At 35.2% G+C, this 17,800-nt stretch overlaps 1 protein-coding gene across 2 annotated transcripts in view; it reads right to left on the reverse strand.

Annotated features, from left to right (window-relative positions):
- GPATCH2 (G-patch domain containing 2) overlaps positions 1-17,800 on the reverse strand; it is a 263,126-nt gene that overhangs the window by 94,274 nt on the left and 151,052 nt on the right. For both annotated transcript variants that reach the window (XM_036754825.1, XM_036754826.1), the window contains exon 6: positions 318-385. In XM_036754825.1, coding sequence (XP_036610720.1) covers positions 318-385 — 68 coding nt within the window. The remainder of the gene's footprint in view (positions 1-317; positions 386-17,800) is intronic.

Here is a 17,800-nt window from a genome sequence, read left to right on the forward strand (position 1 = left end):
GCAGAGGCCGGGAAACTGGTCTTCAGCTATTTTTTGTTTAAGAATCATCCTGGGTTGACTTCTTTCTATTATATTCTTTCTGTTGCCCGTAGTTTACTGCATTTTGTGGTTCTGTTCTTGCTTATTTGGGGTTGTGAGGAACAAGCTGCATCCTAGGTTACCTCTATTCCACCATCTGTCCTCACTATATAATAAACACTTTTTAAAAGGTACACTGAGTTGCCATTGTATGTGTGAGACGAATCAGAACACTCTGAAAAGACTATATACATGCAGGTCACTAATAATGATATATGGTATAGATAGAGCATACTCACTCATGGCGATGGGAATCAGGGGAAAAGTGAACCATTCTCTTGTTACTTACTGGGCCAGATGTAGCAACCTGAAGAGATCAAACAAAACAAGAGGGAAGAAAAGAGTTATAAAGGAGTTTGTAAAGAGACAGTAAATAATGGGAGACTACATGACATCTAAAATGGATAAAATAACACAGAAGAAAATGTTCTAAAAAAGGTTCTCAGAATCTAATGAATAACTACTGAATGAAAGCCTGACCATTTCTATGAGCTGGGCATTTACTGTTTTTGTGGCTTATAGGTTTGTAGTTTGGGACTATTTTTTAAAAGTACATTTTAAAATAATGTTTTATAATATTGAGAACCAAACCATTAGTCTTTTTATTTGAGAACATTGTTCCACTGATCATATATTTAACTTTATTTGGAAAAAAATGGTTTTACTTAATTAGGTTTTTGTTGACCACCTTGTATTTTATAGAACTATATGCATAGTTCATTTATGAATATAAGTAACGCCTGTTATAATGCACACATTTAAATGCATACACTAGCTTAAATCATCAAATGTGTTCTTTTTTACATATTGAAAAAGCTAAGAAATAATGTATATTATCTTTACACTTATAAAAAACAAAATGCATTTCACTAACAAAAAGAAAGCTTTATTTCTCTATTCACAGACTCAAATCAAACCATTACAAGAAGGCATAGGATCTAGAATGCCCTCTTGATTACCTACTTCACTTCTTGCATTCCTTAGAAAACCTTTTACATTTTATTAATTAGAAAGATTTGTGAGATCTACACATTCCGAATCTAGAAATAGTAATATTGCACAATGAGATGAATAGGTTCACCCTTACTGTATCAGAGTACATGTTTGCAAGTATGGACACCATCAAAACATTGTGAATTTCTAGTATTGTCTGCTACACTCAGGTCAACATCCTGTAATTATAGAAGTACCACTCAAGGTAAAGGATTTAAAATGGCATGGTGATGCAGCAGATAGCTTAAAAAAAATGAAGAACACAAAACTGGAATGATATTGTCTTTCATTTGGGTAAAAAGATTGATGGCAAAGAGGTTTCAAAATTGCAAAATTACAACATCTTAAATTTTCACTGCAGCTGATGCTAATAACCGAATGGTTACTTGGGAACCATAGGTAAACATGTGGCTCTACTCCAGGACTACCTCCAGTGTTCATCTCAAAATGAAGTTTTCATGCTATTCCAGGGGGTATCCCTGGCATACAGTAATCCATTTTCTACACTGTGGCTGTGAGAAAAGCCGACCGGGCCTATGTCATGCTTTGTTACAGGTTCATGATCACATTATCTCATGGTGGACCTGACACTTTTATTCAGTTTACAGTATGTTCTGTGTACAGGCAACTTATTTCCTTTGCCAGGGCTGCTGACAACCTTTTCCACACTATATTAATCTTGTTTACTGACTTTATCTTGGTACAAATATCAGAAAACTGAACTTTTTATCTCATGGAAAAAATAAACAACATGTTGACAGAAGCAGAAGCTATTTTCTGGACTTAAATTGCTTGTTTACCTGCAGCAATACTTATGGAAAAATGTTTAAGTCTTGATCTGGCTTGAAAAACATAATCCAAAATTTAATAAATGAAGAAATCTCACATGAACCCATGTGATAAATTGCCAAGTGAAACAATATATCTGAACATAATACCACTGAATTTGTAACTAATTTATACAATAATATAAATGTAAGCTTTCAATCTAGTCACAAACAATCAGACAGTGAATTTCTCAGATTTTTCATATATATCTCTAAGCCCATTTCAATTGCTGGAAAAAAACACAAAAGATTTACAGCATCAAAGGAAAATTTTTAAGTATTTCTATCTACTTGATACTCTTATAGTGTTTTTCCCATAGTGCATTGAAGTAATACTCTATTGTCATTTTAAATTCAAATTTTAAAACAATCAGTCCACAAGCATTTATTAAGCCCTACTATGTGCAGGCATTGTGCTAAAGTCCAGGATACAAAGAAAGGCAAAAACATTCTGTGCCCTCAAGGAGACTCTGCTAATGGCAGAAACACACAAACATATGTAAATATATATGTATATAGCAAATGAGAGCTAATTCCTAAGAGAAGGCACAAGCAGTATTGGGGGAGGGAACAGGGACAGGAAATGCTCTTGCTGGTGGGATTTTAGGTGAGTCTTGGGGTTCAGTTAGGCAAAGTTTATGGAGTCTGGAGGCAGATGCAGTTTCATGTGTATGGAACAGCAAGAAATTAATTCTCTCTTAATGTAGAATATGTGAAGGGTAGCTAAGTGGAAGAAAATTGGAAGGATAGGAAGGGGCCAAGTTTGAAGAGCTTTAAAAGTCAAACAGGGCTGGGTATGGTAGGGTACTCCCGTATTCCCTACTATTGGGGAGGCTCTGGCTGGTAGACTGCTTGACTTTGGTAGTTCTGAGCTGCAGGATCTCTGCACTAAGTCTAGCAACAATATTATGATCCCCAATCAGGACTGAGATTGGCTGCAAATGATGGATTGAAGAGAAGAGAGAATGATGGTGTATGGAGACCAACTAGGAATTATAGTCTAGGCAAGAGTTCTAAAACATCCTGAACTAGAATATTTGTTATATAAGTGGAGAAAAGGGAGATGAGAAAGATGTGGAAGTAGAATACCAAGACTTGGACATAATTAGATGTGAGAGGTTAGGGAGGAGAAAGCAACAAACAGCTATTACTGGGAGTGTGAGATTTAATCAGGGAAGAACAAAAGAACTTCTATGAAGCAATAAGAGTGCAGTGGGATCAGATAAAATGAATCTGAACTGGATTCACTGGACATAATTCTGTGACTTCTCTAGTTCAGCAACTTGGCAGGAAGTGAAGAAAAAGCAGATTATAATTAGAAAGCAAAATTTCAGTGTTCAAGACCATAGAGATTGCACAATTTTGCCTGAATGTTTTGTTTTTCTTTCCTGTACAACTCTTTGTGACCCCATTTGGGGTTTTCTTGGCAAAGACACTGGAGTGGTTTGCCATTTCCTTCCCAGGCTCATTTCACAGATGAGGAAACTGAGGCAAATAGGGCTAAGTGACTTAATAAGGTCACAAAGTTAGCTAGTGTCTGAGGCCAGATTTGAACTCAGGAAGAAGAATCTTCCCGACTGCAGGCCTGGCACACTATCCACTGCACCACCTAGGTGAGTGAAAGGAATGTTAAAAATTATGACCTTGGTTATGTGGGTTACCGAGGGAGAGTGGCAATAAAGGCTATAGGAGCTCATAAACTGGATCAGAATATGATTTGGGAGTTTGCTAGCCACAGGATAAGGAATAAACCACTTGAAATAGTACTGTTTTGAAATCTATTATGATGAAGGCCTTTGAGAAATTCCCGAATATGTACTGGGGATCCAGTTCTAAGGTTACTAAGACATATTAAATTCTGCTGAAAAGCATAATTAGACTTCACTGTTCTATAAACTTTCAATATGGTAACCAAAAGGATTTTAGTAGCAGGTAATATCTTCAGCTTATTCTAAAAAATAAAATGAAATAAAATGAGAAAGAATACAGTAACTGGAATTACTAATACAAACAAAATATCAAAACCTAACAAAGGAAAACTAAAAGTTAATAGTGAGGCACTATGATATAGTGGAAAGAACAATAGATTTGGAATCATTAAAACTGAATTTAAATGCTCAGTTTTCTCACCTGAAAAATGAGGAGATTGAAGTAGATGATTTCTAAGGTCCTTTTCACCTAAATCTTATGATCCTAAAATAAGCAGAGGGGATTTATGGTATAAAAGTAGCCTCTGCTTTAAAAACAATTTAAAGCATTATTCTTTGAAAGAGTTTAAAGAGTCTTAAGTAGACTAACTCTGTTGGGTATAAAAAAGATATACTTTGAGGCCTAGACACAAGACAGTCCTTCCTCTTCTACTACTGTAGTAGGGGAAAAGGCAGGGCAAAAGGGACAGAAGGAGAAGGGAGCAGGCCAAGTCATGGAATATCTTAAAATTTTCAAAGGACTTCCCCCTAGAAAACTAATTCATAAAAAAAAAAACAATAAAAATCTGAACCGAATAATCTACAGAACTATAATCTATCAAAGATCTATTTTAATGTCCGACAAAAGTATTAATCCTGGTAAATAGTACAGTGCAGTGAGATGTTTGGATTTTCTCCAAAAAGAGACAGTAATATTTTCTGGGAAAAGATTAAAAGTTAACAAGTTTATGTTCCTTTGAATATACAGGCAAAGAAATACTCAATCCTGTGAGGATTATCAAGCAATAACTAATTATATCTGGTAAGAACAGATGGAAAAGCTATTCTACAATCTAATCCTTGCTATTTGTTGCTACTTTGGAGACAACTATTTACATAATTAGCTATTGTTTATTGTAAAACTAATCTTACATATCAGATCATATACTTTATTAGACATAGGAACTACATTTTCTAGTAGGAGGTTTGATTTAAAAAAAAACAAACAAACCTTTCAATACTCATGGAACAATCAGTATCAAAAATTATTTGTCTTATAACCTTAACTCAAGAAAATATGGTTGGTGATAATTCAGGGTATATAGTTGTAAGATCCAGAATAACAGTAATTTTGTATTTCGGGACTTAGTTTCTGAAGTGGGACTAATTCTTTTAGTATGTACTTATATATTAAGATCACAGTCAAAGTTTCATGTACCAAGATTTTTTTAAAAAACAATTAAGATACCAATCACAATAAACAGGTGTTTATAATGGAAAGAGAAACACATTTAAATAAAATAGCAATAATGCCACTTGTAATAATTCCTAAGGTCCATAATTATCAAATAACTTTTAAAAATTAGCTAAATGTCCTTAAAGAGGGAAAAAATCTATTCCTTACAGTTTATTAGTTCTGTTAAAAGCAATGTCTCATTCTTACCAACCATTGATTATCACTAATTTTATAACCTGACTCACAAGACTGGCAGAAATAGATTACTTTACATCTGACTTTAGTTCTTTATTAACCAAATTCTCTGAAGTATGGTCTTAGAGACATATCTCTGACTCTTTTCCTTTAATCTTCTCCATCTCCACCCTACTCTTCTCCATCCAGGAAAATAATTACCCAAATCTGGCCAAATTTTATGAGAGAATAATTTTAATAAAAAGGAATAACAAGAAGCTTTATAAATGCTGGGTGGTTTTCAATTTGAATTTATACCTTAGATTCTTTAGCTATGTAAAAAGGTACCATCTCTCTCCTTTCACCTAACAATAGTCCTTCCTCATCTCCCTAAATGTTTTTCTATTATGATTTTATTCACCCTTCAAATACTCTCTTGCTCTAGTGCCTACCATGATAATCACAGAAGGTGACAGGCTGCCATTCCAAAGAAGGTTTTTCTTGAATGTGACATTCTTATAGTTCTTTGATGCTTATTCAATCACATTTCCCCTCTCTCTAGGCTTTAGGTTTCTATGGTACAACTACTCCTTGCCAGTTCATCAAAATCCAGAAGTCTGCTGCTACTTCTTGTGATTCTTAATCTGATAGTATTTCTTTGAATTGAAATATACTTTAAATTATAGTAGACCCTAAATAAGTTCCCCAGAGAATGGTCAACAAATATGTGTTAAATCTATATAAGTGAGAAGTATTAGGGAAAAGTCAACAAAATGGGCTCAAAGATATGATTCAAAACACTGAAACTTACTTTTATAGACAATTTAAAATTTTGCCTGTATTAAAGTCACACTAAACAGAGGGCTCTTAAAAAACCATACTTTTGGCCTAAGAAATTTAATACTTCATAAACAGGAAAAAAAATCACAGTATATCTTTTGTTTATATTAAAATTAAATTAACACCATGGTGCTATCTTGTACTTAGCTGCCTCACAATTACTTGTTTTTATTCTCTTGATATTTATACTGTATATAACATATATATCTATCTCCCTTGTTTGAATGTAAACTCCTTAGAGGTAGGGATTGTTTTATTTTTTTTTTAAATTTATTTAACATATTTAGTTTTCAGCATTGATTTTCACAAGAGTTTGGATTACAAATTTTCTCCCCATTTCTACCCTCCCCCCCACTCCAAGATGGCATATATTCTGGTTGCCCTGTTCCCCAGTCAGCGCTCCCCTCTGTCACCCCACTCCCCTCCCATCCCCTTTTCCCTTCCTTTCTTGTAGGGCAAGATACATTTTTACGCCCCATTGCTTGTGTATCTTATTTTCTTCTTGCATGCAAAAACATTTTTGTTTGTTTTTGAACATCTGTTTTTAAAACTTTGAGTTCCAAATTCTCTCCCCTCTTCCCTTCCCACCCACCCTCCCTAAGAAGTCAAGTAATTCAACATAGGCCACATGCATATCATTATGTATAACCCTTCCACAATACTCATGTTGTGAAAGACTAACTATATTTTGCTCCTTCCCAACTCATCCCCCTTTACTGAATTTTCTCCCTTGACCCTGTCCCCTTTCCAAAGTGTTTGTTTTTGATTACCTCCACCCCTATCTGCCCTCCCCTCCATCATCCCCCCCATTTTTTTTACCTTCTTCCCTCTTCTTTCCTGTGGGGTAAGATTCCCAATTGGGTATGTATGGTATTCCCTCCTTAGGCCAAATCTGATGAGAGCAATGTTCACTCATTCCCCCCTCATCCGCCCTCTCCCCTCCTCCCACAGAACTGCTTGCTCTTGCCACCTTTATGGGAGATAATCCATCCCATTCTATCTCTCCTTATCTCCCTCTCTCAGTATGTTCCTCTCTCATCCCTTAATTTGATTTTATTTCTTTTAGATATCTTCCCTTCATCTTCAACTCACCCTGTGTCGTCCCCTCTCTCCCTCTCTCTCTCTCTCTCTATATATATATGTATATATATATATATATATATGTATATACATACACACATAGATATATACATACACATTCACCCATATATATATATATACATAAACATATATGTATGCATATTCCCTTCAGCTACCCTAATACTGAGGTCTCATGAATCATACACATCATCTTTCCATGTAGGAATGTCAACAAAACAGTTCACCTTTAGTAAGTCCCTTGCAATTTCTTTTTCTTGTTCTTTTTCTTGATTACCTTTTCACGCTTCTCTTGATTCTTGTGTTTGAAAGTCAAATTTTCTATTCAGTTCTGGTCTTTTCACTGAGAAAGCTTGAAAGTCCTCTATTTTATTGCAAGTCTATATTTTGCCTTGGAGCATGATACTCAGTTTTGCTGGGTAGGTGATTCTAGGTTTTAATCCTAGCTCCATTGACCTCCGGAATATCGTATTCCAAGCCCTTCGATCTCTTAATGTAGAGGCTGCCAGATCTTGGGTTATTCTGATTGGGTTTCCACAATACTCAAATTGTTTCTTTCTGGCTGCTTGTAGTATTTTCTCCTTGGTCTGGGAGCTCTGGAATTTGGCGACAATATTCCTAGGAGATTTCTTTTTGGGATCTATTTGCGGAGGCGATCGATGGATTCTTTCAATTTCTATTTTGCCTTGTGGCTCTAGAATATCAGGGCAGTTCTCCTTGATAATTTCTTGAAAGATGATATCTAAGCTCTTTTTTTGATCAAGGCTTTCAGGTAGTCCAATAATTTTTAAATTATCTCTCCTGGATCTATTTTCCAGGTCAGTGGTTTTTCCAATGAGATATTTCACATTATCTTCCATTTTTTTATTCCTTTGGTTCTGTTTTATAATATCTTGATTTCTCTTAAAATCATTAGCTTCCACTTGCTCCAATCTAATTTTTAAAGTAGTATTTTCTTCAGTGGTCTTTTGGACCTCCTTTTCCATTTGGCTAATGCTGCCTTTCAAGGCATTCTTCTCCTCATTGGCTTTTTGGAGCTCTTTTGCCATTTGAGTTAGTCTGTTTTTTAAGGTATTGTTTTCTTCAGTGTATTTTTCAGTATTTTTTTGGGTCTCCTTTAGCAAGTCCTTGACTTGTTTTTCATGGTTTTCTCGCATCCTTCTCATTTCTCTTCCCAATTTTTCCTCTACTTCTCTAACTTGCTTTTCCAAATTCTTTTTGAGCTTTTCCATGGCCTGGGACCAGTTCATGTTTTTCTTGGAGGCTTTTGGTGTAGGCTCTTGCACTTTATTGACTTCTTTAGGCTGTATGTTTTGGTCTTCTTTGTCAGCAAAGAAAGAATCCAAAGTCTGAGACTGAATCTGGGTGCGTTTTCGCTGCCTGGCCATATTCCCAGCCAACTAACTTGATCTTTGAGTTTTTCAGTGGGGTATGACTGCTTGTAGACTAGAGAGTTCTATTTTCCACGTTTGGAGGGGAGGTGCCAGCTCTGCCACACCAGCACTGCTCCTTACCCAACCCACAACCCCAACTGGGCTTAGATCTTCAGCAGGCTGTTGCACTCCTGCTCTGATCTGCCACTTAATTCCTCCCACCAGGTGGGCCTGGAACTGGAAGTAACAACAGCTGTAGCTGCCCCACCTCCGCTGCCCCACCTCCACTGCCCCCGGGGCTGGAAGCTGAACCTCGAACTCCTTCTACTCCCGCAGCTTTTCCCACTAACCTTCTCCGCAGTCTTTGGTGTTTGTGGGTTAAGGAGTCTGGTAACTGCCACAGCTCACTGATTCAGGGCGCTAGGGCCCCCTCCGCCTGGCTTCTGGTCTGGATGGTCCACGCCATTCAGGCTGGGTTCTGCTCCACTCCGTTCCCAGTTCCCAGCTCCCAGCTCCCAGCTCCGTGTGGGATAGATCTCACCCAGACACCACCCAGGCTGTCCTGGGCTGGAGCCCTGCTTCCCTCTGCTGTTTTGTGGGTTCTGCCATTCTAGAATTGGTTCAGAGCCATTTTTTATAGGTTTTTGGAGGGACTTGGTAAGGAGCTCACACTAGTTCCTGCTTACCAGCCGCCATCTTCAGGATTGTTTTACTTTTTAAATTTGTATCTTCATTAAGTAGTCACTGAATAAATGCTCATTGATTGAACCAAACAGTATCTCATGAAGACTGAAGCTTAACGTTTCACAATGGCATTTTGAAAAGTACAATACCTTAAACAAAAATGTTTATTAACGCTTTGGCAAAATGAGTAAAAGAAAAACAGAACACTCAATTCCTATAATGAAGGTTTACAATCTCTGATGGTAGCTAACACAGCATTTTGCACATGCTTAATAAGTGCTTCATTCATTCATTCTTTCATTCTTTTGAATCCTAAACTTAGCAAAGGACATGAAAGGTTAGAGTTCAATTCAGACCCAGATCATGATTCTCAAAAATCCACAATATATGGCCCTACAACTTGAAGAATTTCAGTGAGGATGAACTTACTACGCTCTCAAAGTAGTCCATTCCATTTTTAGCCACTCCCAACAGTTAAGAAATTTTATACAACGCTGATCTGAAATCTTCATTCTAAATTCCACACAATGGTTCTACTTGTGTCTTGCAGGAAGAAGAGAACGTCTAATTCTTCGAATACTTGAGTCTTAAGTTCTTTCAATTGGTTCTCAAGGGTATGGTTTTAAGTTCATTGTTTTGCCAATGTCTCTTCTAGACTATAGGACCTGCTAGAGCTGGTTTCAATACTCCAGATTTGGTCTGACATCTGAAGAGTATGGTGGAACTGTCACCTTTTGGGCATTTGGCTAATAATGAAACCTGCAATTATATTAGATATTTTGGCAATATATTAAACTATAGATTTACATTTTGCTTTCTGTCCACTAACAGTCTTAGCTCTTTTTCACGTGACCAGCTCTCTAGCCATACTTGCCCTATCCTGGTCTCGGGGTACAAAAACAAAATCAAAACCAGACAACTGCATAATTGCATGATGTTACACTGATTTCTACTAAGTTTTAACTGGTTAGAGTCAGTGTATTATTTCAGGTTAAGGAAATGTTTTTGGATCTGAATCTGGTAATCAAGACATTTTTCAAGTGCTGGGAATATATCGACATAAAACAAAGAGCTTAAATTATCTCAGGTGAGATAGTATGTACACATATTGTACACATATAAGTATAGGTACACGTGAAATATATCTAAAATGACTACAAGGTCAGCTATTATATTTAGTTAATCCTTTAAGGAGCATGTCATCTGTAAGTATGGTAAGCCTTCATCTGATAAAAATGTTGGACAGAACAGAGTCCTGAGTAACTCTTTTTGGGACCTCCTTCTAAGTTGCTATAAATCCATTAGTCAATACTCTGAGTTCTGTCAGCCAACCAGTGCTGAATCCATCTCTCTCTCCCCACATAACTTCATCTTGTCCACAGAGATACTGTGAAACTTTGCCAAATGCCTTGTATATACTATGTTCATATATACCGTCCATATCAAGTTTATGACAGTTCCCTGATCCTAAATAGACTAGTCTGGCAAACCAATAAAAAAAGAAAAAGAAGTTACTCTATGATGACTGATCCTTCATGAACCCATGATATTTCATAATGCTTACCTTCTTTCTTCCTAAGAACTCTCTATTCATCTTTTGGGCTATCACAGTGCCTGGTACGCTGTAAATGCTTTAATAAATGCTTACTGATGGACATCTGTGACAACTTGTTTTATAATTTCATCAGGAATAAATAATATCAAGCTCAGTGGCCTATTGAGAACCTTTGCCAGTTTCCAGTCTATCAGCACTGTTCTGATTCACCATAATTGCTTAGAAGAGACCAATAATGACTTAGGAATCACATCTGGAAGTGGCTTTCTTTTTAATATTGTAGGATATATTTCATCTGGACCAGGTGACTTGAACTCATTTTGAGGCAACTACATGATTTCTTACCATTTCTTCACTTTTCTTATTCTGTCCTCTGTCTTTTCTAGTCTGAAGATATTCCCTTGGTAAAGAAAACAAAGACATGGGTCGAGGAAATCCAACTGCTGTCTTTGGTAATTATCATACCCCACACATCCCAGGCAACAATCTCTTTGATCTTACTTTCCTCAAATGTAATTTTGTGAGCTCTTTTGCATCATTTCGACATTTGTCAAAAAACTCAGTCCATGATGGATCTTCGCCTTCCTGACACTATTCTTGAAGGACCTTGCAAAACTTTTATATTTTAAACTATTACATATCCTGGTTTCTGTCTTTTGCGTATCTTCTTTTAAAATCTGAGTCTGTTTAGCCATTCTCCCACTTCCAATATATACCTCCTTCTTCTTCAATGGACTTAATTATGATCATGTAATCAGAATTTCATTCTTGAAAGTATTCTTTACCTCTTGGGTCAGCTTTCCTTTTACTGTCTTAGGTTATAGGATTCTAACATTTTAAAATCCATTTTACCTATTTAAAGCCCAGGAAACAAGCCAGACTATGGTAAGTTTTACCTTCCTCTTATATTATAAACTTTAGGAATGGCACAGTCACTAACTCACAAGGTTCTGTCACCTCTACTTTAACAACTAGTTTTTCTTTCCCAGAATGACGTAGAGAATAGTAGTGTTCCTCATCTCTTCTACTTTCTTAAAGATGAAATTATTAATACCACAAGAAATGAATCTTTAACTTCTCTGATTTTTGAAGTAAGATCTTTAGGCCAGAGAGTTGAAATTCCCCATTATAATGACAGCCTGTAAACTTTGAAAACTATTAGGAATTCATCATTCAACTCCTTCAATTGGTTTAGAATCTTGTATACTTTTTTAGCACTCTACTGTCTCTTTATCTCTCCTTTGATTCTTATACAATTGCCTTCTCCTCTCCTGAAACACTCAGGGTCATGAATCATCTCATCAGTCAATATATTTTTCAAAAATATTATTACTATGGCTTTCCTAGTTGATCTATTCCTCTAAATAAGTAGTATTCCACAAATGTATTACAATCATGAATCACATGTCAACAAGTTTCCATGATACTCCTGGGTTATTTTTACCATCCATGTTAAAGTCTTTAGTTTAATTTAATACCCACCAGCATCTCATCTCTGACATTCATTTTTAAAAATATTTGAGCTTCAAATTCTTTCCCTCCCTTCAAACCCTACCTCCACCCACTGAGAAGGCAAACAATATTATATCATTTATCCATGTGAAGTCATGCAAAACACATTTCCATATTAGCCATGTTGCCAAAAAAAGCAAGACAAATAAAGTTAAAAAAAAAAAGGATGTTTCAATCTGTAGTTGGAGTTCATTAGTTCTCTCTCTGGATATGAATAGCATTTTCCATCGTAAGTCCTTTGGAATTGTCTTGGATCATCATCTTGATCAGAGTAGCTAGGTCTTTTACAGCTGATCATCCTTACAATATTGCTATTACTGTATACAATATTCTTCTGGTTCTACTCACTTCATTTTGCATCAATTCATATAAGCCTTCCAGGTTATTCCAAAACCATCTGGCTCATCATTTCTCATAGCACAACTGTATTCTATCATTATTACATATTACGACTTGTTCAGCCATTCCCATATCGATGGACATTCTCTCAATTTCCAATTCTTTGCCACCACAAAAAGAACTGCTATAAATATTTTTGCACATATACGTCCTTTTCCTTTGGTCTTTTCTGTCATACAGACCTAGTAGTGGTATTGCTGAGTTAAATGGCAGGCAGAGTTTTATAGCTCTTTGGGCGTAGTTCCAAATTATTTTCTAGAGTTGTTGGACCAGTTCACAGTTCCAGTTCACAGTTCCACCAATAGCGTATCAGTGTACCTGCTTCTCCACATCCCTTTCAGCATTTGTCATTTTCCTTTTCTGTCATGTTAGCTAATCTGATAGGTATAAGGTGATACTTCAAAGTTGTTTTAATTTGTATTTCTCTAATCAACAGTGACTCAGAGAATTTTTTCATATGACCATTGATAACTTTTATTTCTTCTTCTGAAAACTGCCTGTTCACATCCTTTGACCACTTATCAAGAGGGGAATGACTTATTTTTATAAATTTGGCTCAGTTCCCTAGATATTTGAGAAATGAGGTCTTTATTAGAGAAAGTTGCTATAAAATTCCCCCCCCCCCCCCCGTTTCCTGTTTTCCTTCTAATTTTGGCTACAATGGTTTTGTTTGTGCAAAAAGTTTCTAATTTCAGGTGATCAAAAGGATACATTTTATATTCTGTAATCCTCTCCTTAGCTCTTGTTTGGTCACAGACTCTTCCACTATCTATAGATCTGACAGATAAATTTTTTCATGCTTCCCTAATGATACCACCTTTTATGTCTAAATCATGTACCAATTTTGGACTTATCTTGGTATATGGCGTGAACTGTTGGTCTATGCCAGTATCTCATCTTTGATCCTCTTTCCTGTGGATTACTGTGTGAGCTTGACTGCTCTTCTTTCTGTAGCACATATGGAAAGACAGAACTATGTCCGTGTCTTCCTGCCCAACTTAACATAACAATTGGACATGGTACTTGCTCAATAAATGCTTACTAAATTACAAGGAAGGAAAGAAATAATCTTCCATTTATCTCTTTATCCATGAATTAGGCAGATACGGTAGATCTGGAGGAACACTCATAATTAGAGTTTACATTTATATAATGCTTTAAAGTCTGCAAGTCATTTTGCTCATAATACAAATATTATAGTCTTTATCCTTTAGATGAGGAAATGGAGGATGTGACAAGAGGTTAAGTCATCTGGTTTCTGTCACAGGGCTAGTAAGTGGTACAGCCAGAACGCCAACTTAGGTCTCTGACTCCACATCTAGTGTCTTTTCCTTATTACCTCTCTTTCTATAAATGATATGCTGTTTCACATAGAGCTCAAATATCTAATTCAAGACTATAAAGCCAGATATGCGGCAAAGTTGGAATGAGATTCCAGGTCTCCTTACTTAGTTTGTTGCTCTTTCCACTCTAACAATCACCCCTTAATAGAGAAAAATAAATACAAAGGCCAGAACTTTAAGGGTCAAGGAAACCACTATTTCAGACCTCTAGGAAACCTCTAGGGCTTGACACATCCCAGGGAAGGTTCTATAGTAGAATCATATACTCTTTTACAATCTATTCCTCTCCCACTCCTTATGATAACTGCTGTGGGGTTCTAGAGTTTTCCCAGAGTACAGCACTAGAGGAGAGGTGGGACAGAAAGGTTGGGTGGTCCGAAGGGATGTGAAAGCTGAGCTTCAAAGCCTGAGAATAGTAGTAAAGCCCATTCAGGATATAAATTATACTATACTCGTATATAGGTTTGTAAAATAAACATACATACTATGTAGAGATGCACATGTATGTATTATATGTATGGTATTATTAGCAACTGCTGCTGAAATATAAACCAAATCATTACCCTAAAATCTATAGATTTATCAGGTTTTTCATTTAAAAATAAGTCAGCATTAATTATTTAGTTTAGAATTATTAGTTTATTAGAATAAGCCCATTTCTAATTATTACTAGCATAAATTCACATTTCCTGTATAAATTACTAATAAGGGATTCAAATGCTTTAATACAAAAGATTAATCAATTTATTATTAAAAATAAATACAGCAACTTTTCTCATGTAGATCCATGACAATGAATGTTCCATGAGACAATAGAAAACTGAAAACTAAATTATGCTTCCAACAATACTCAGTTCTATTCTTTTGCGGGAGACAGCAGAGAGTTGCAATTCAGTGGTTAGTTTTAGTAGCAAGCTGTGAGTGGCCTCTACTGGCTGACCAAAGGTTTCATAAGTCACTAAAGCTTTTGGGAACATATCCTACCTGTAAAATTATTGAAAGCTTCAGGAAAACAAGAGAATGTTCTTTATATTTTAACAAGAAAACCATTATGCACAAGGACTTAAACCTAACCTTAAATGTATGCTCAATGAAAAAGACTACTTGTATGATGTCAGAGTAACCTACTGCTACTGTTAAGTGTTTCTTTTTCATTAAGAATTTGTATACATGCCGATTTATAATAATTTACTCAAAATTTACCTGTTATAAAGGGATACAATTGGTTTTTTAAAAACATCGGGTCCATTCAAACAATTCTGATCAATATTAACCATTTTCTTCCTGCTGTAAATTGCTGAATTTCTTATATTAATGCTTAATTTGGTGTAATAAGAAAACAGTAATAAAAATATTTAGAAGTTTTAATATTTTAATTATAAACATTTAATTCAAGACTCATTATGTACAAAGCCCTTTAGAAATCTCTCATTAGTACTGTTCTTGAAATTCTTTTCATGTTAGGGAACTATTAGCAATTTTTGATTTAGATTCTTCTAAATATATAATTGCATATTTGAGTTCGTATTCCTCCTTCCCACTTTCTGACCATTTAAGTTGTACCTTATTAAAAAGGATTATCATCAAATATTACTAATTACATCAAAAGGTTACTACATTCATAAAAAAGTGCTATTGTTCTCATATTTAACAGTATTCCAGTATATTTCTATTCTCATTTCAGAATTCAGTCCCATTATCTTGCCTGCTCAAAACTGTTCACAGGGTTATCTAGCTGACATATAAGATAACCCTCCATCTCACTAGATACCACTGGGATATGACATACTGACCCAGGATAAGCCCTTATTATTAGCCTAAAATACACAGCATATAAAGGAAGCCCCTTGCCAAAGAATTTACTTTAAAATGTCTTTTGGATCTCGTACAAACAAAATCTCTTAAAAACCATGTTCGATTTATTAATTAAGATCAGACAATATGTGAGAATTTCTGGATGCATTGTGACTTTTTAGCTGTCTTTAAAAGTCAGGATGGAAAAATAAGGAATTTCAGAAAATGGAGTTCACAGAGTGTATTGTTTTTGGTTCGTAGTTTTATAAAGATTTTTCTCCAAAGAACAAAACCCTTAAATTCAATAATCTTAGTGAAAAGGAAGACTGTAACCCATCAAAAGATGTTAGTTAACCATAAACTACTTTTGACTCTTTTGAAATAGTGTAGAAGGTATGATGATCACATTCAATATGCATGTTTGTGGCTATGTAGAGTTATAAATGTTTCTTGCTCAAAATAAAGTAACAAAATTCTACAATGTCCACCAGGAAAGCTTACTTTGGGACTTGTGAAGCTTTTACAGATTTGTTATAAATTACACAGAAAATCTCTTTGCTGGTAAATTCAATTTTAAGGGGCTGAAGTATCTATTTTCTTTTCTCATATATTACCTTCAGGAATAACTTTCTCAAAAATTTCTAATTTAGGAATGTATATCATTGGCCAGTACACTTCTTGAACTGTCCAGGATTTTATGAAGTATTCCAGTCATCCCTCTTTTTTCCTGTATCAAATTGACATTGGTGCTTCATAGAGGATTCATTAACATCAAGTGAAAAACAAATAACAGCCAATATTAAAAATTCTTTTTGTTTCAAAGGTAAAGAAAATCCAATGAATATTCTGATATGATTAAAGGACAAATGTTGACTGTGCACAAAGGTTAGAATGGGTACATTAGCAATTGATGATTTAGCTGAAGGACCTAAAACACTTGGTATTAGTATAGATTCAATCAAAGGTTTATTTTTTGTACTACACCAACTATTAATTATACCACCCCTTATACCTCCCATTTTGAGAAATATATAAAAAAATTAGTTAATAAATAGAATTTATATAATGCTTTAAGGCTTACAAACTGCTTTACAAATATTATTTCATTTTAATCTCACAATAAGCCTGGACCTAGGTGCTATCATTATCCCCATTTTAAAGATGATTAAAATGAACTATATATGTAATACAGCTAAGCATATAAATATATATATATATTTCCTATAATTTTGTATTAGCTCTTCATCAATTAATGATTTTTTTTTTCCTATGAGCTCCTTGAGAGTGAGGATTTTAAAAAAAACAACAAAACTTTTTATTAGTGAGTAGAGCACTGGCCCTGGAGTCAGGAGACTCTGAGTTCAATTCTGGCCTCAGACACTTGATATACTTACTAGTCATGTGACCTTGGGCAAGTCACTTAACCCCAATTGCCTTGCCTTCCTCCCTCAAAAAAACCCCAAAACTTCTTATTCCCAGTGCTTAGCATAGTGCCTGCATATTGTAGGTACCTGATAAATGCTAATTAACTCCAGAAAGTCAGAGGAAGTACTTATGTAATTTTCAAAAATTTATATGGAGTAACATACATTTTAAAAGATTAAACAATAAAAAACAGAAATCTAGTAATACTTTTTTTTACTTTCACATAAGGTATAGAATAGTGAAATCAATTATGATTCTTGTCAAAAACCTAAAATGTAGGTAAGTGGCGATTACCAAGAGCCAGCTTGTTTTCATTAAGAATAGGTCACGACAGTATTTTCATTTTATTTTTTGACAGAATTAATAAAACTATTACATCAAGAAAAAGCTAAAAAAAAGTATAACTAGGTTTTGGGAAAATACTTAGCAAAGTTGTTCACATTATCCCGCAGACATAATGGGAGCTATATGATACTAAATTTGAATGGATTCAGAACTGGTTCGAATAATCAGAATCAAAGATTAGTCATTAAAGGATTGATGTCAACACTGAAAGAGGTT

Source organism: Trichosurus vulpecula, chromosome 4 (assembly GCF_011100635.1).
Source record: "Trichosurus vulpecula isolate mTriVul1 chromosome 4, mTriVul1.pri, whole genome shotgun sequence".
Classification (NCBI taxonomy): domain Eukaryota; kingdom Metazoa; phylum Chordata; class Mammalia; order Diprotodontia; family Phalangeridae; genus Trichosurus; species Trichosurus vulpecula.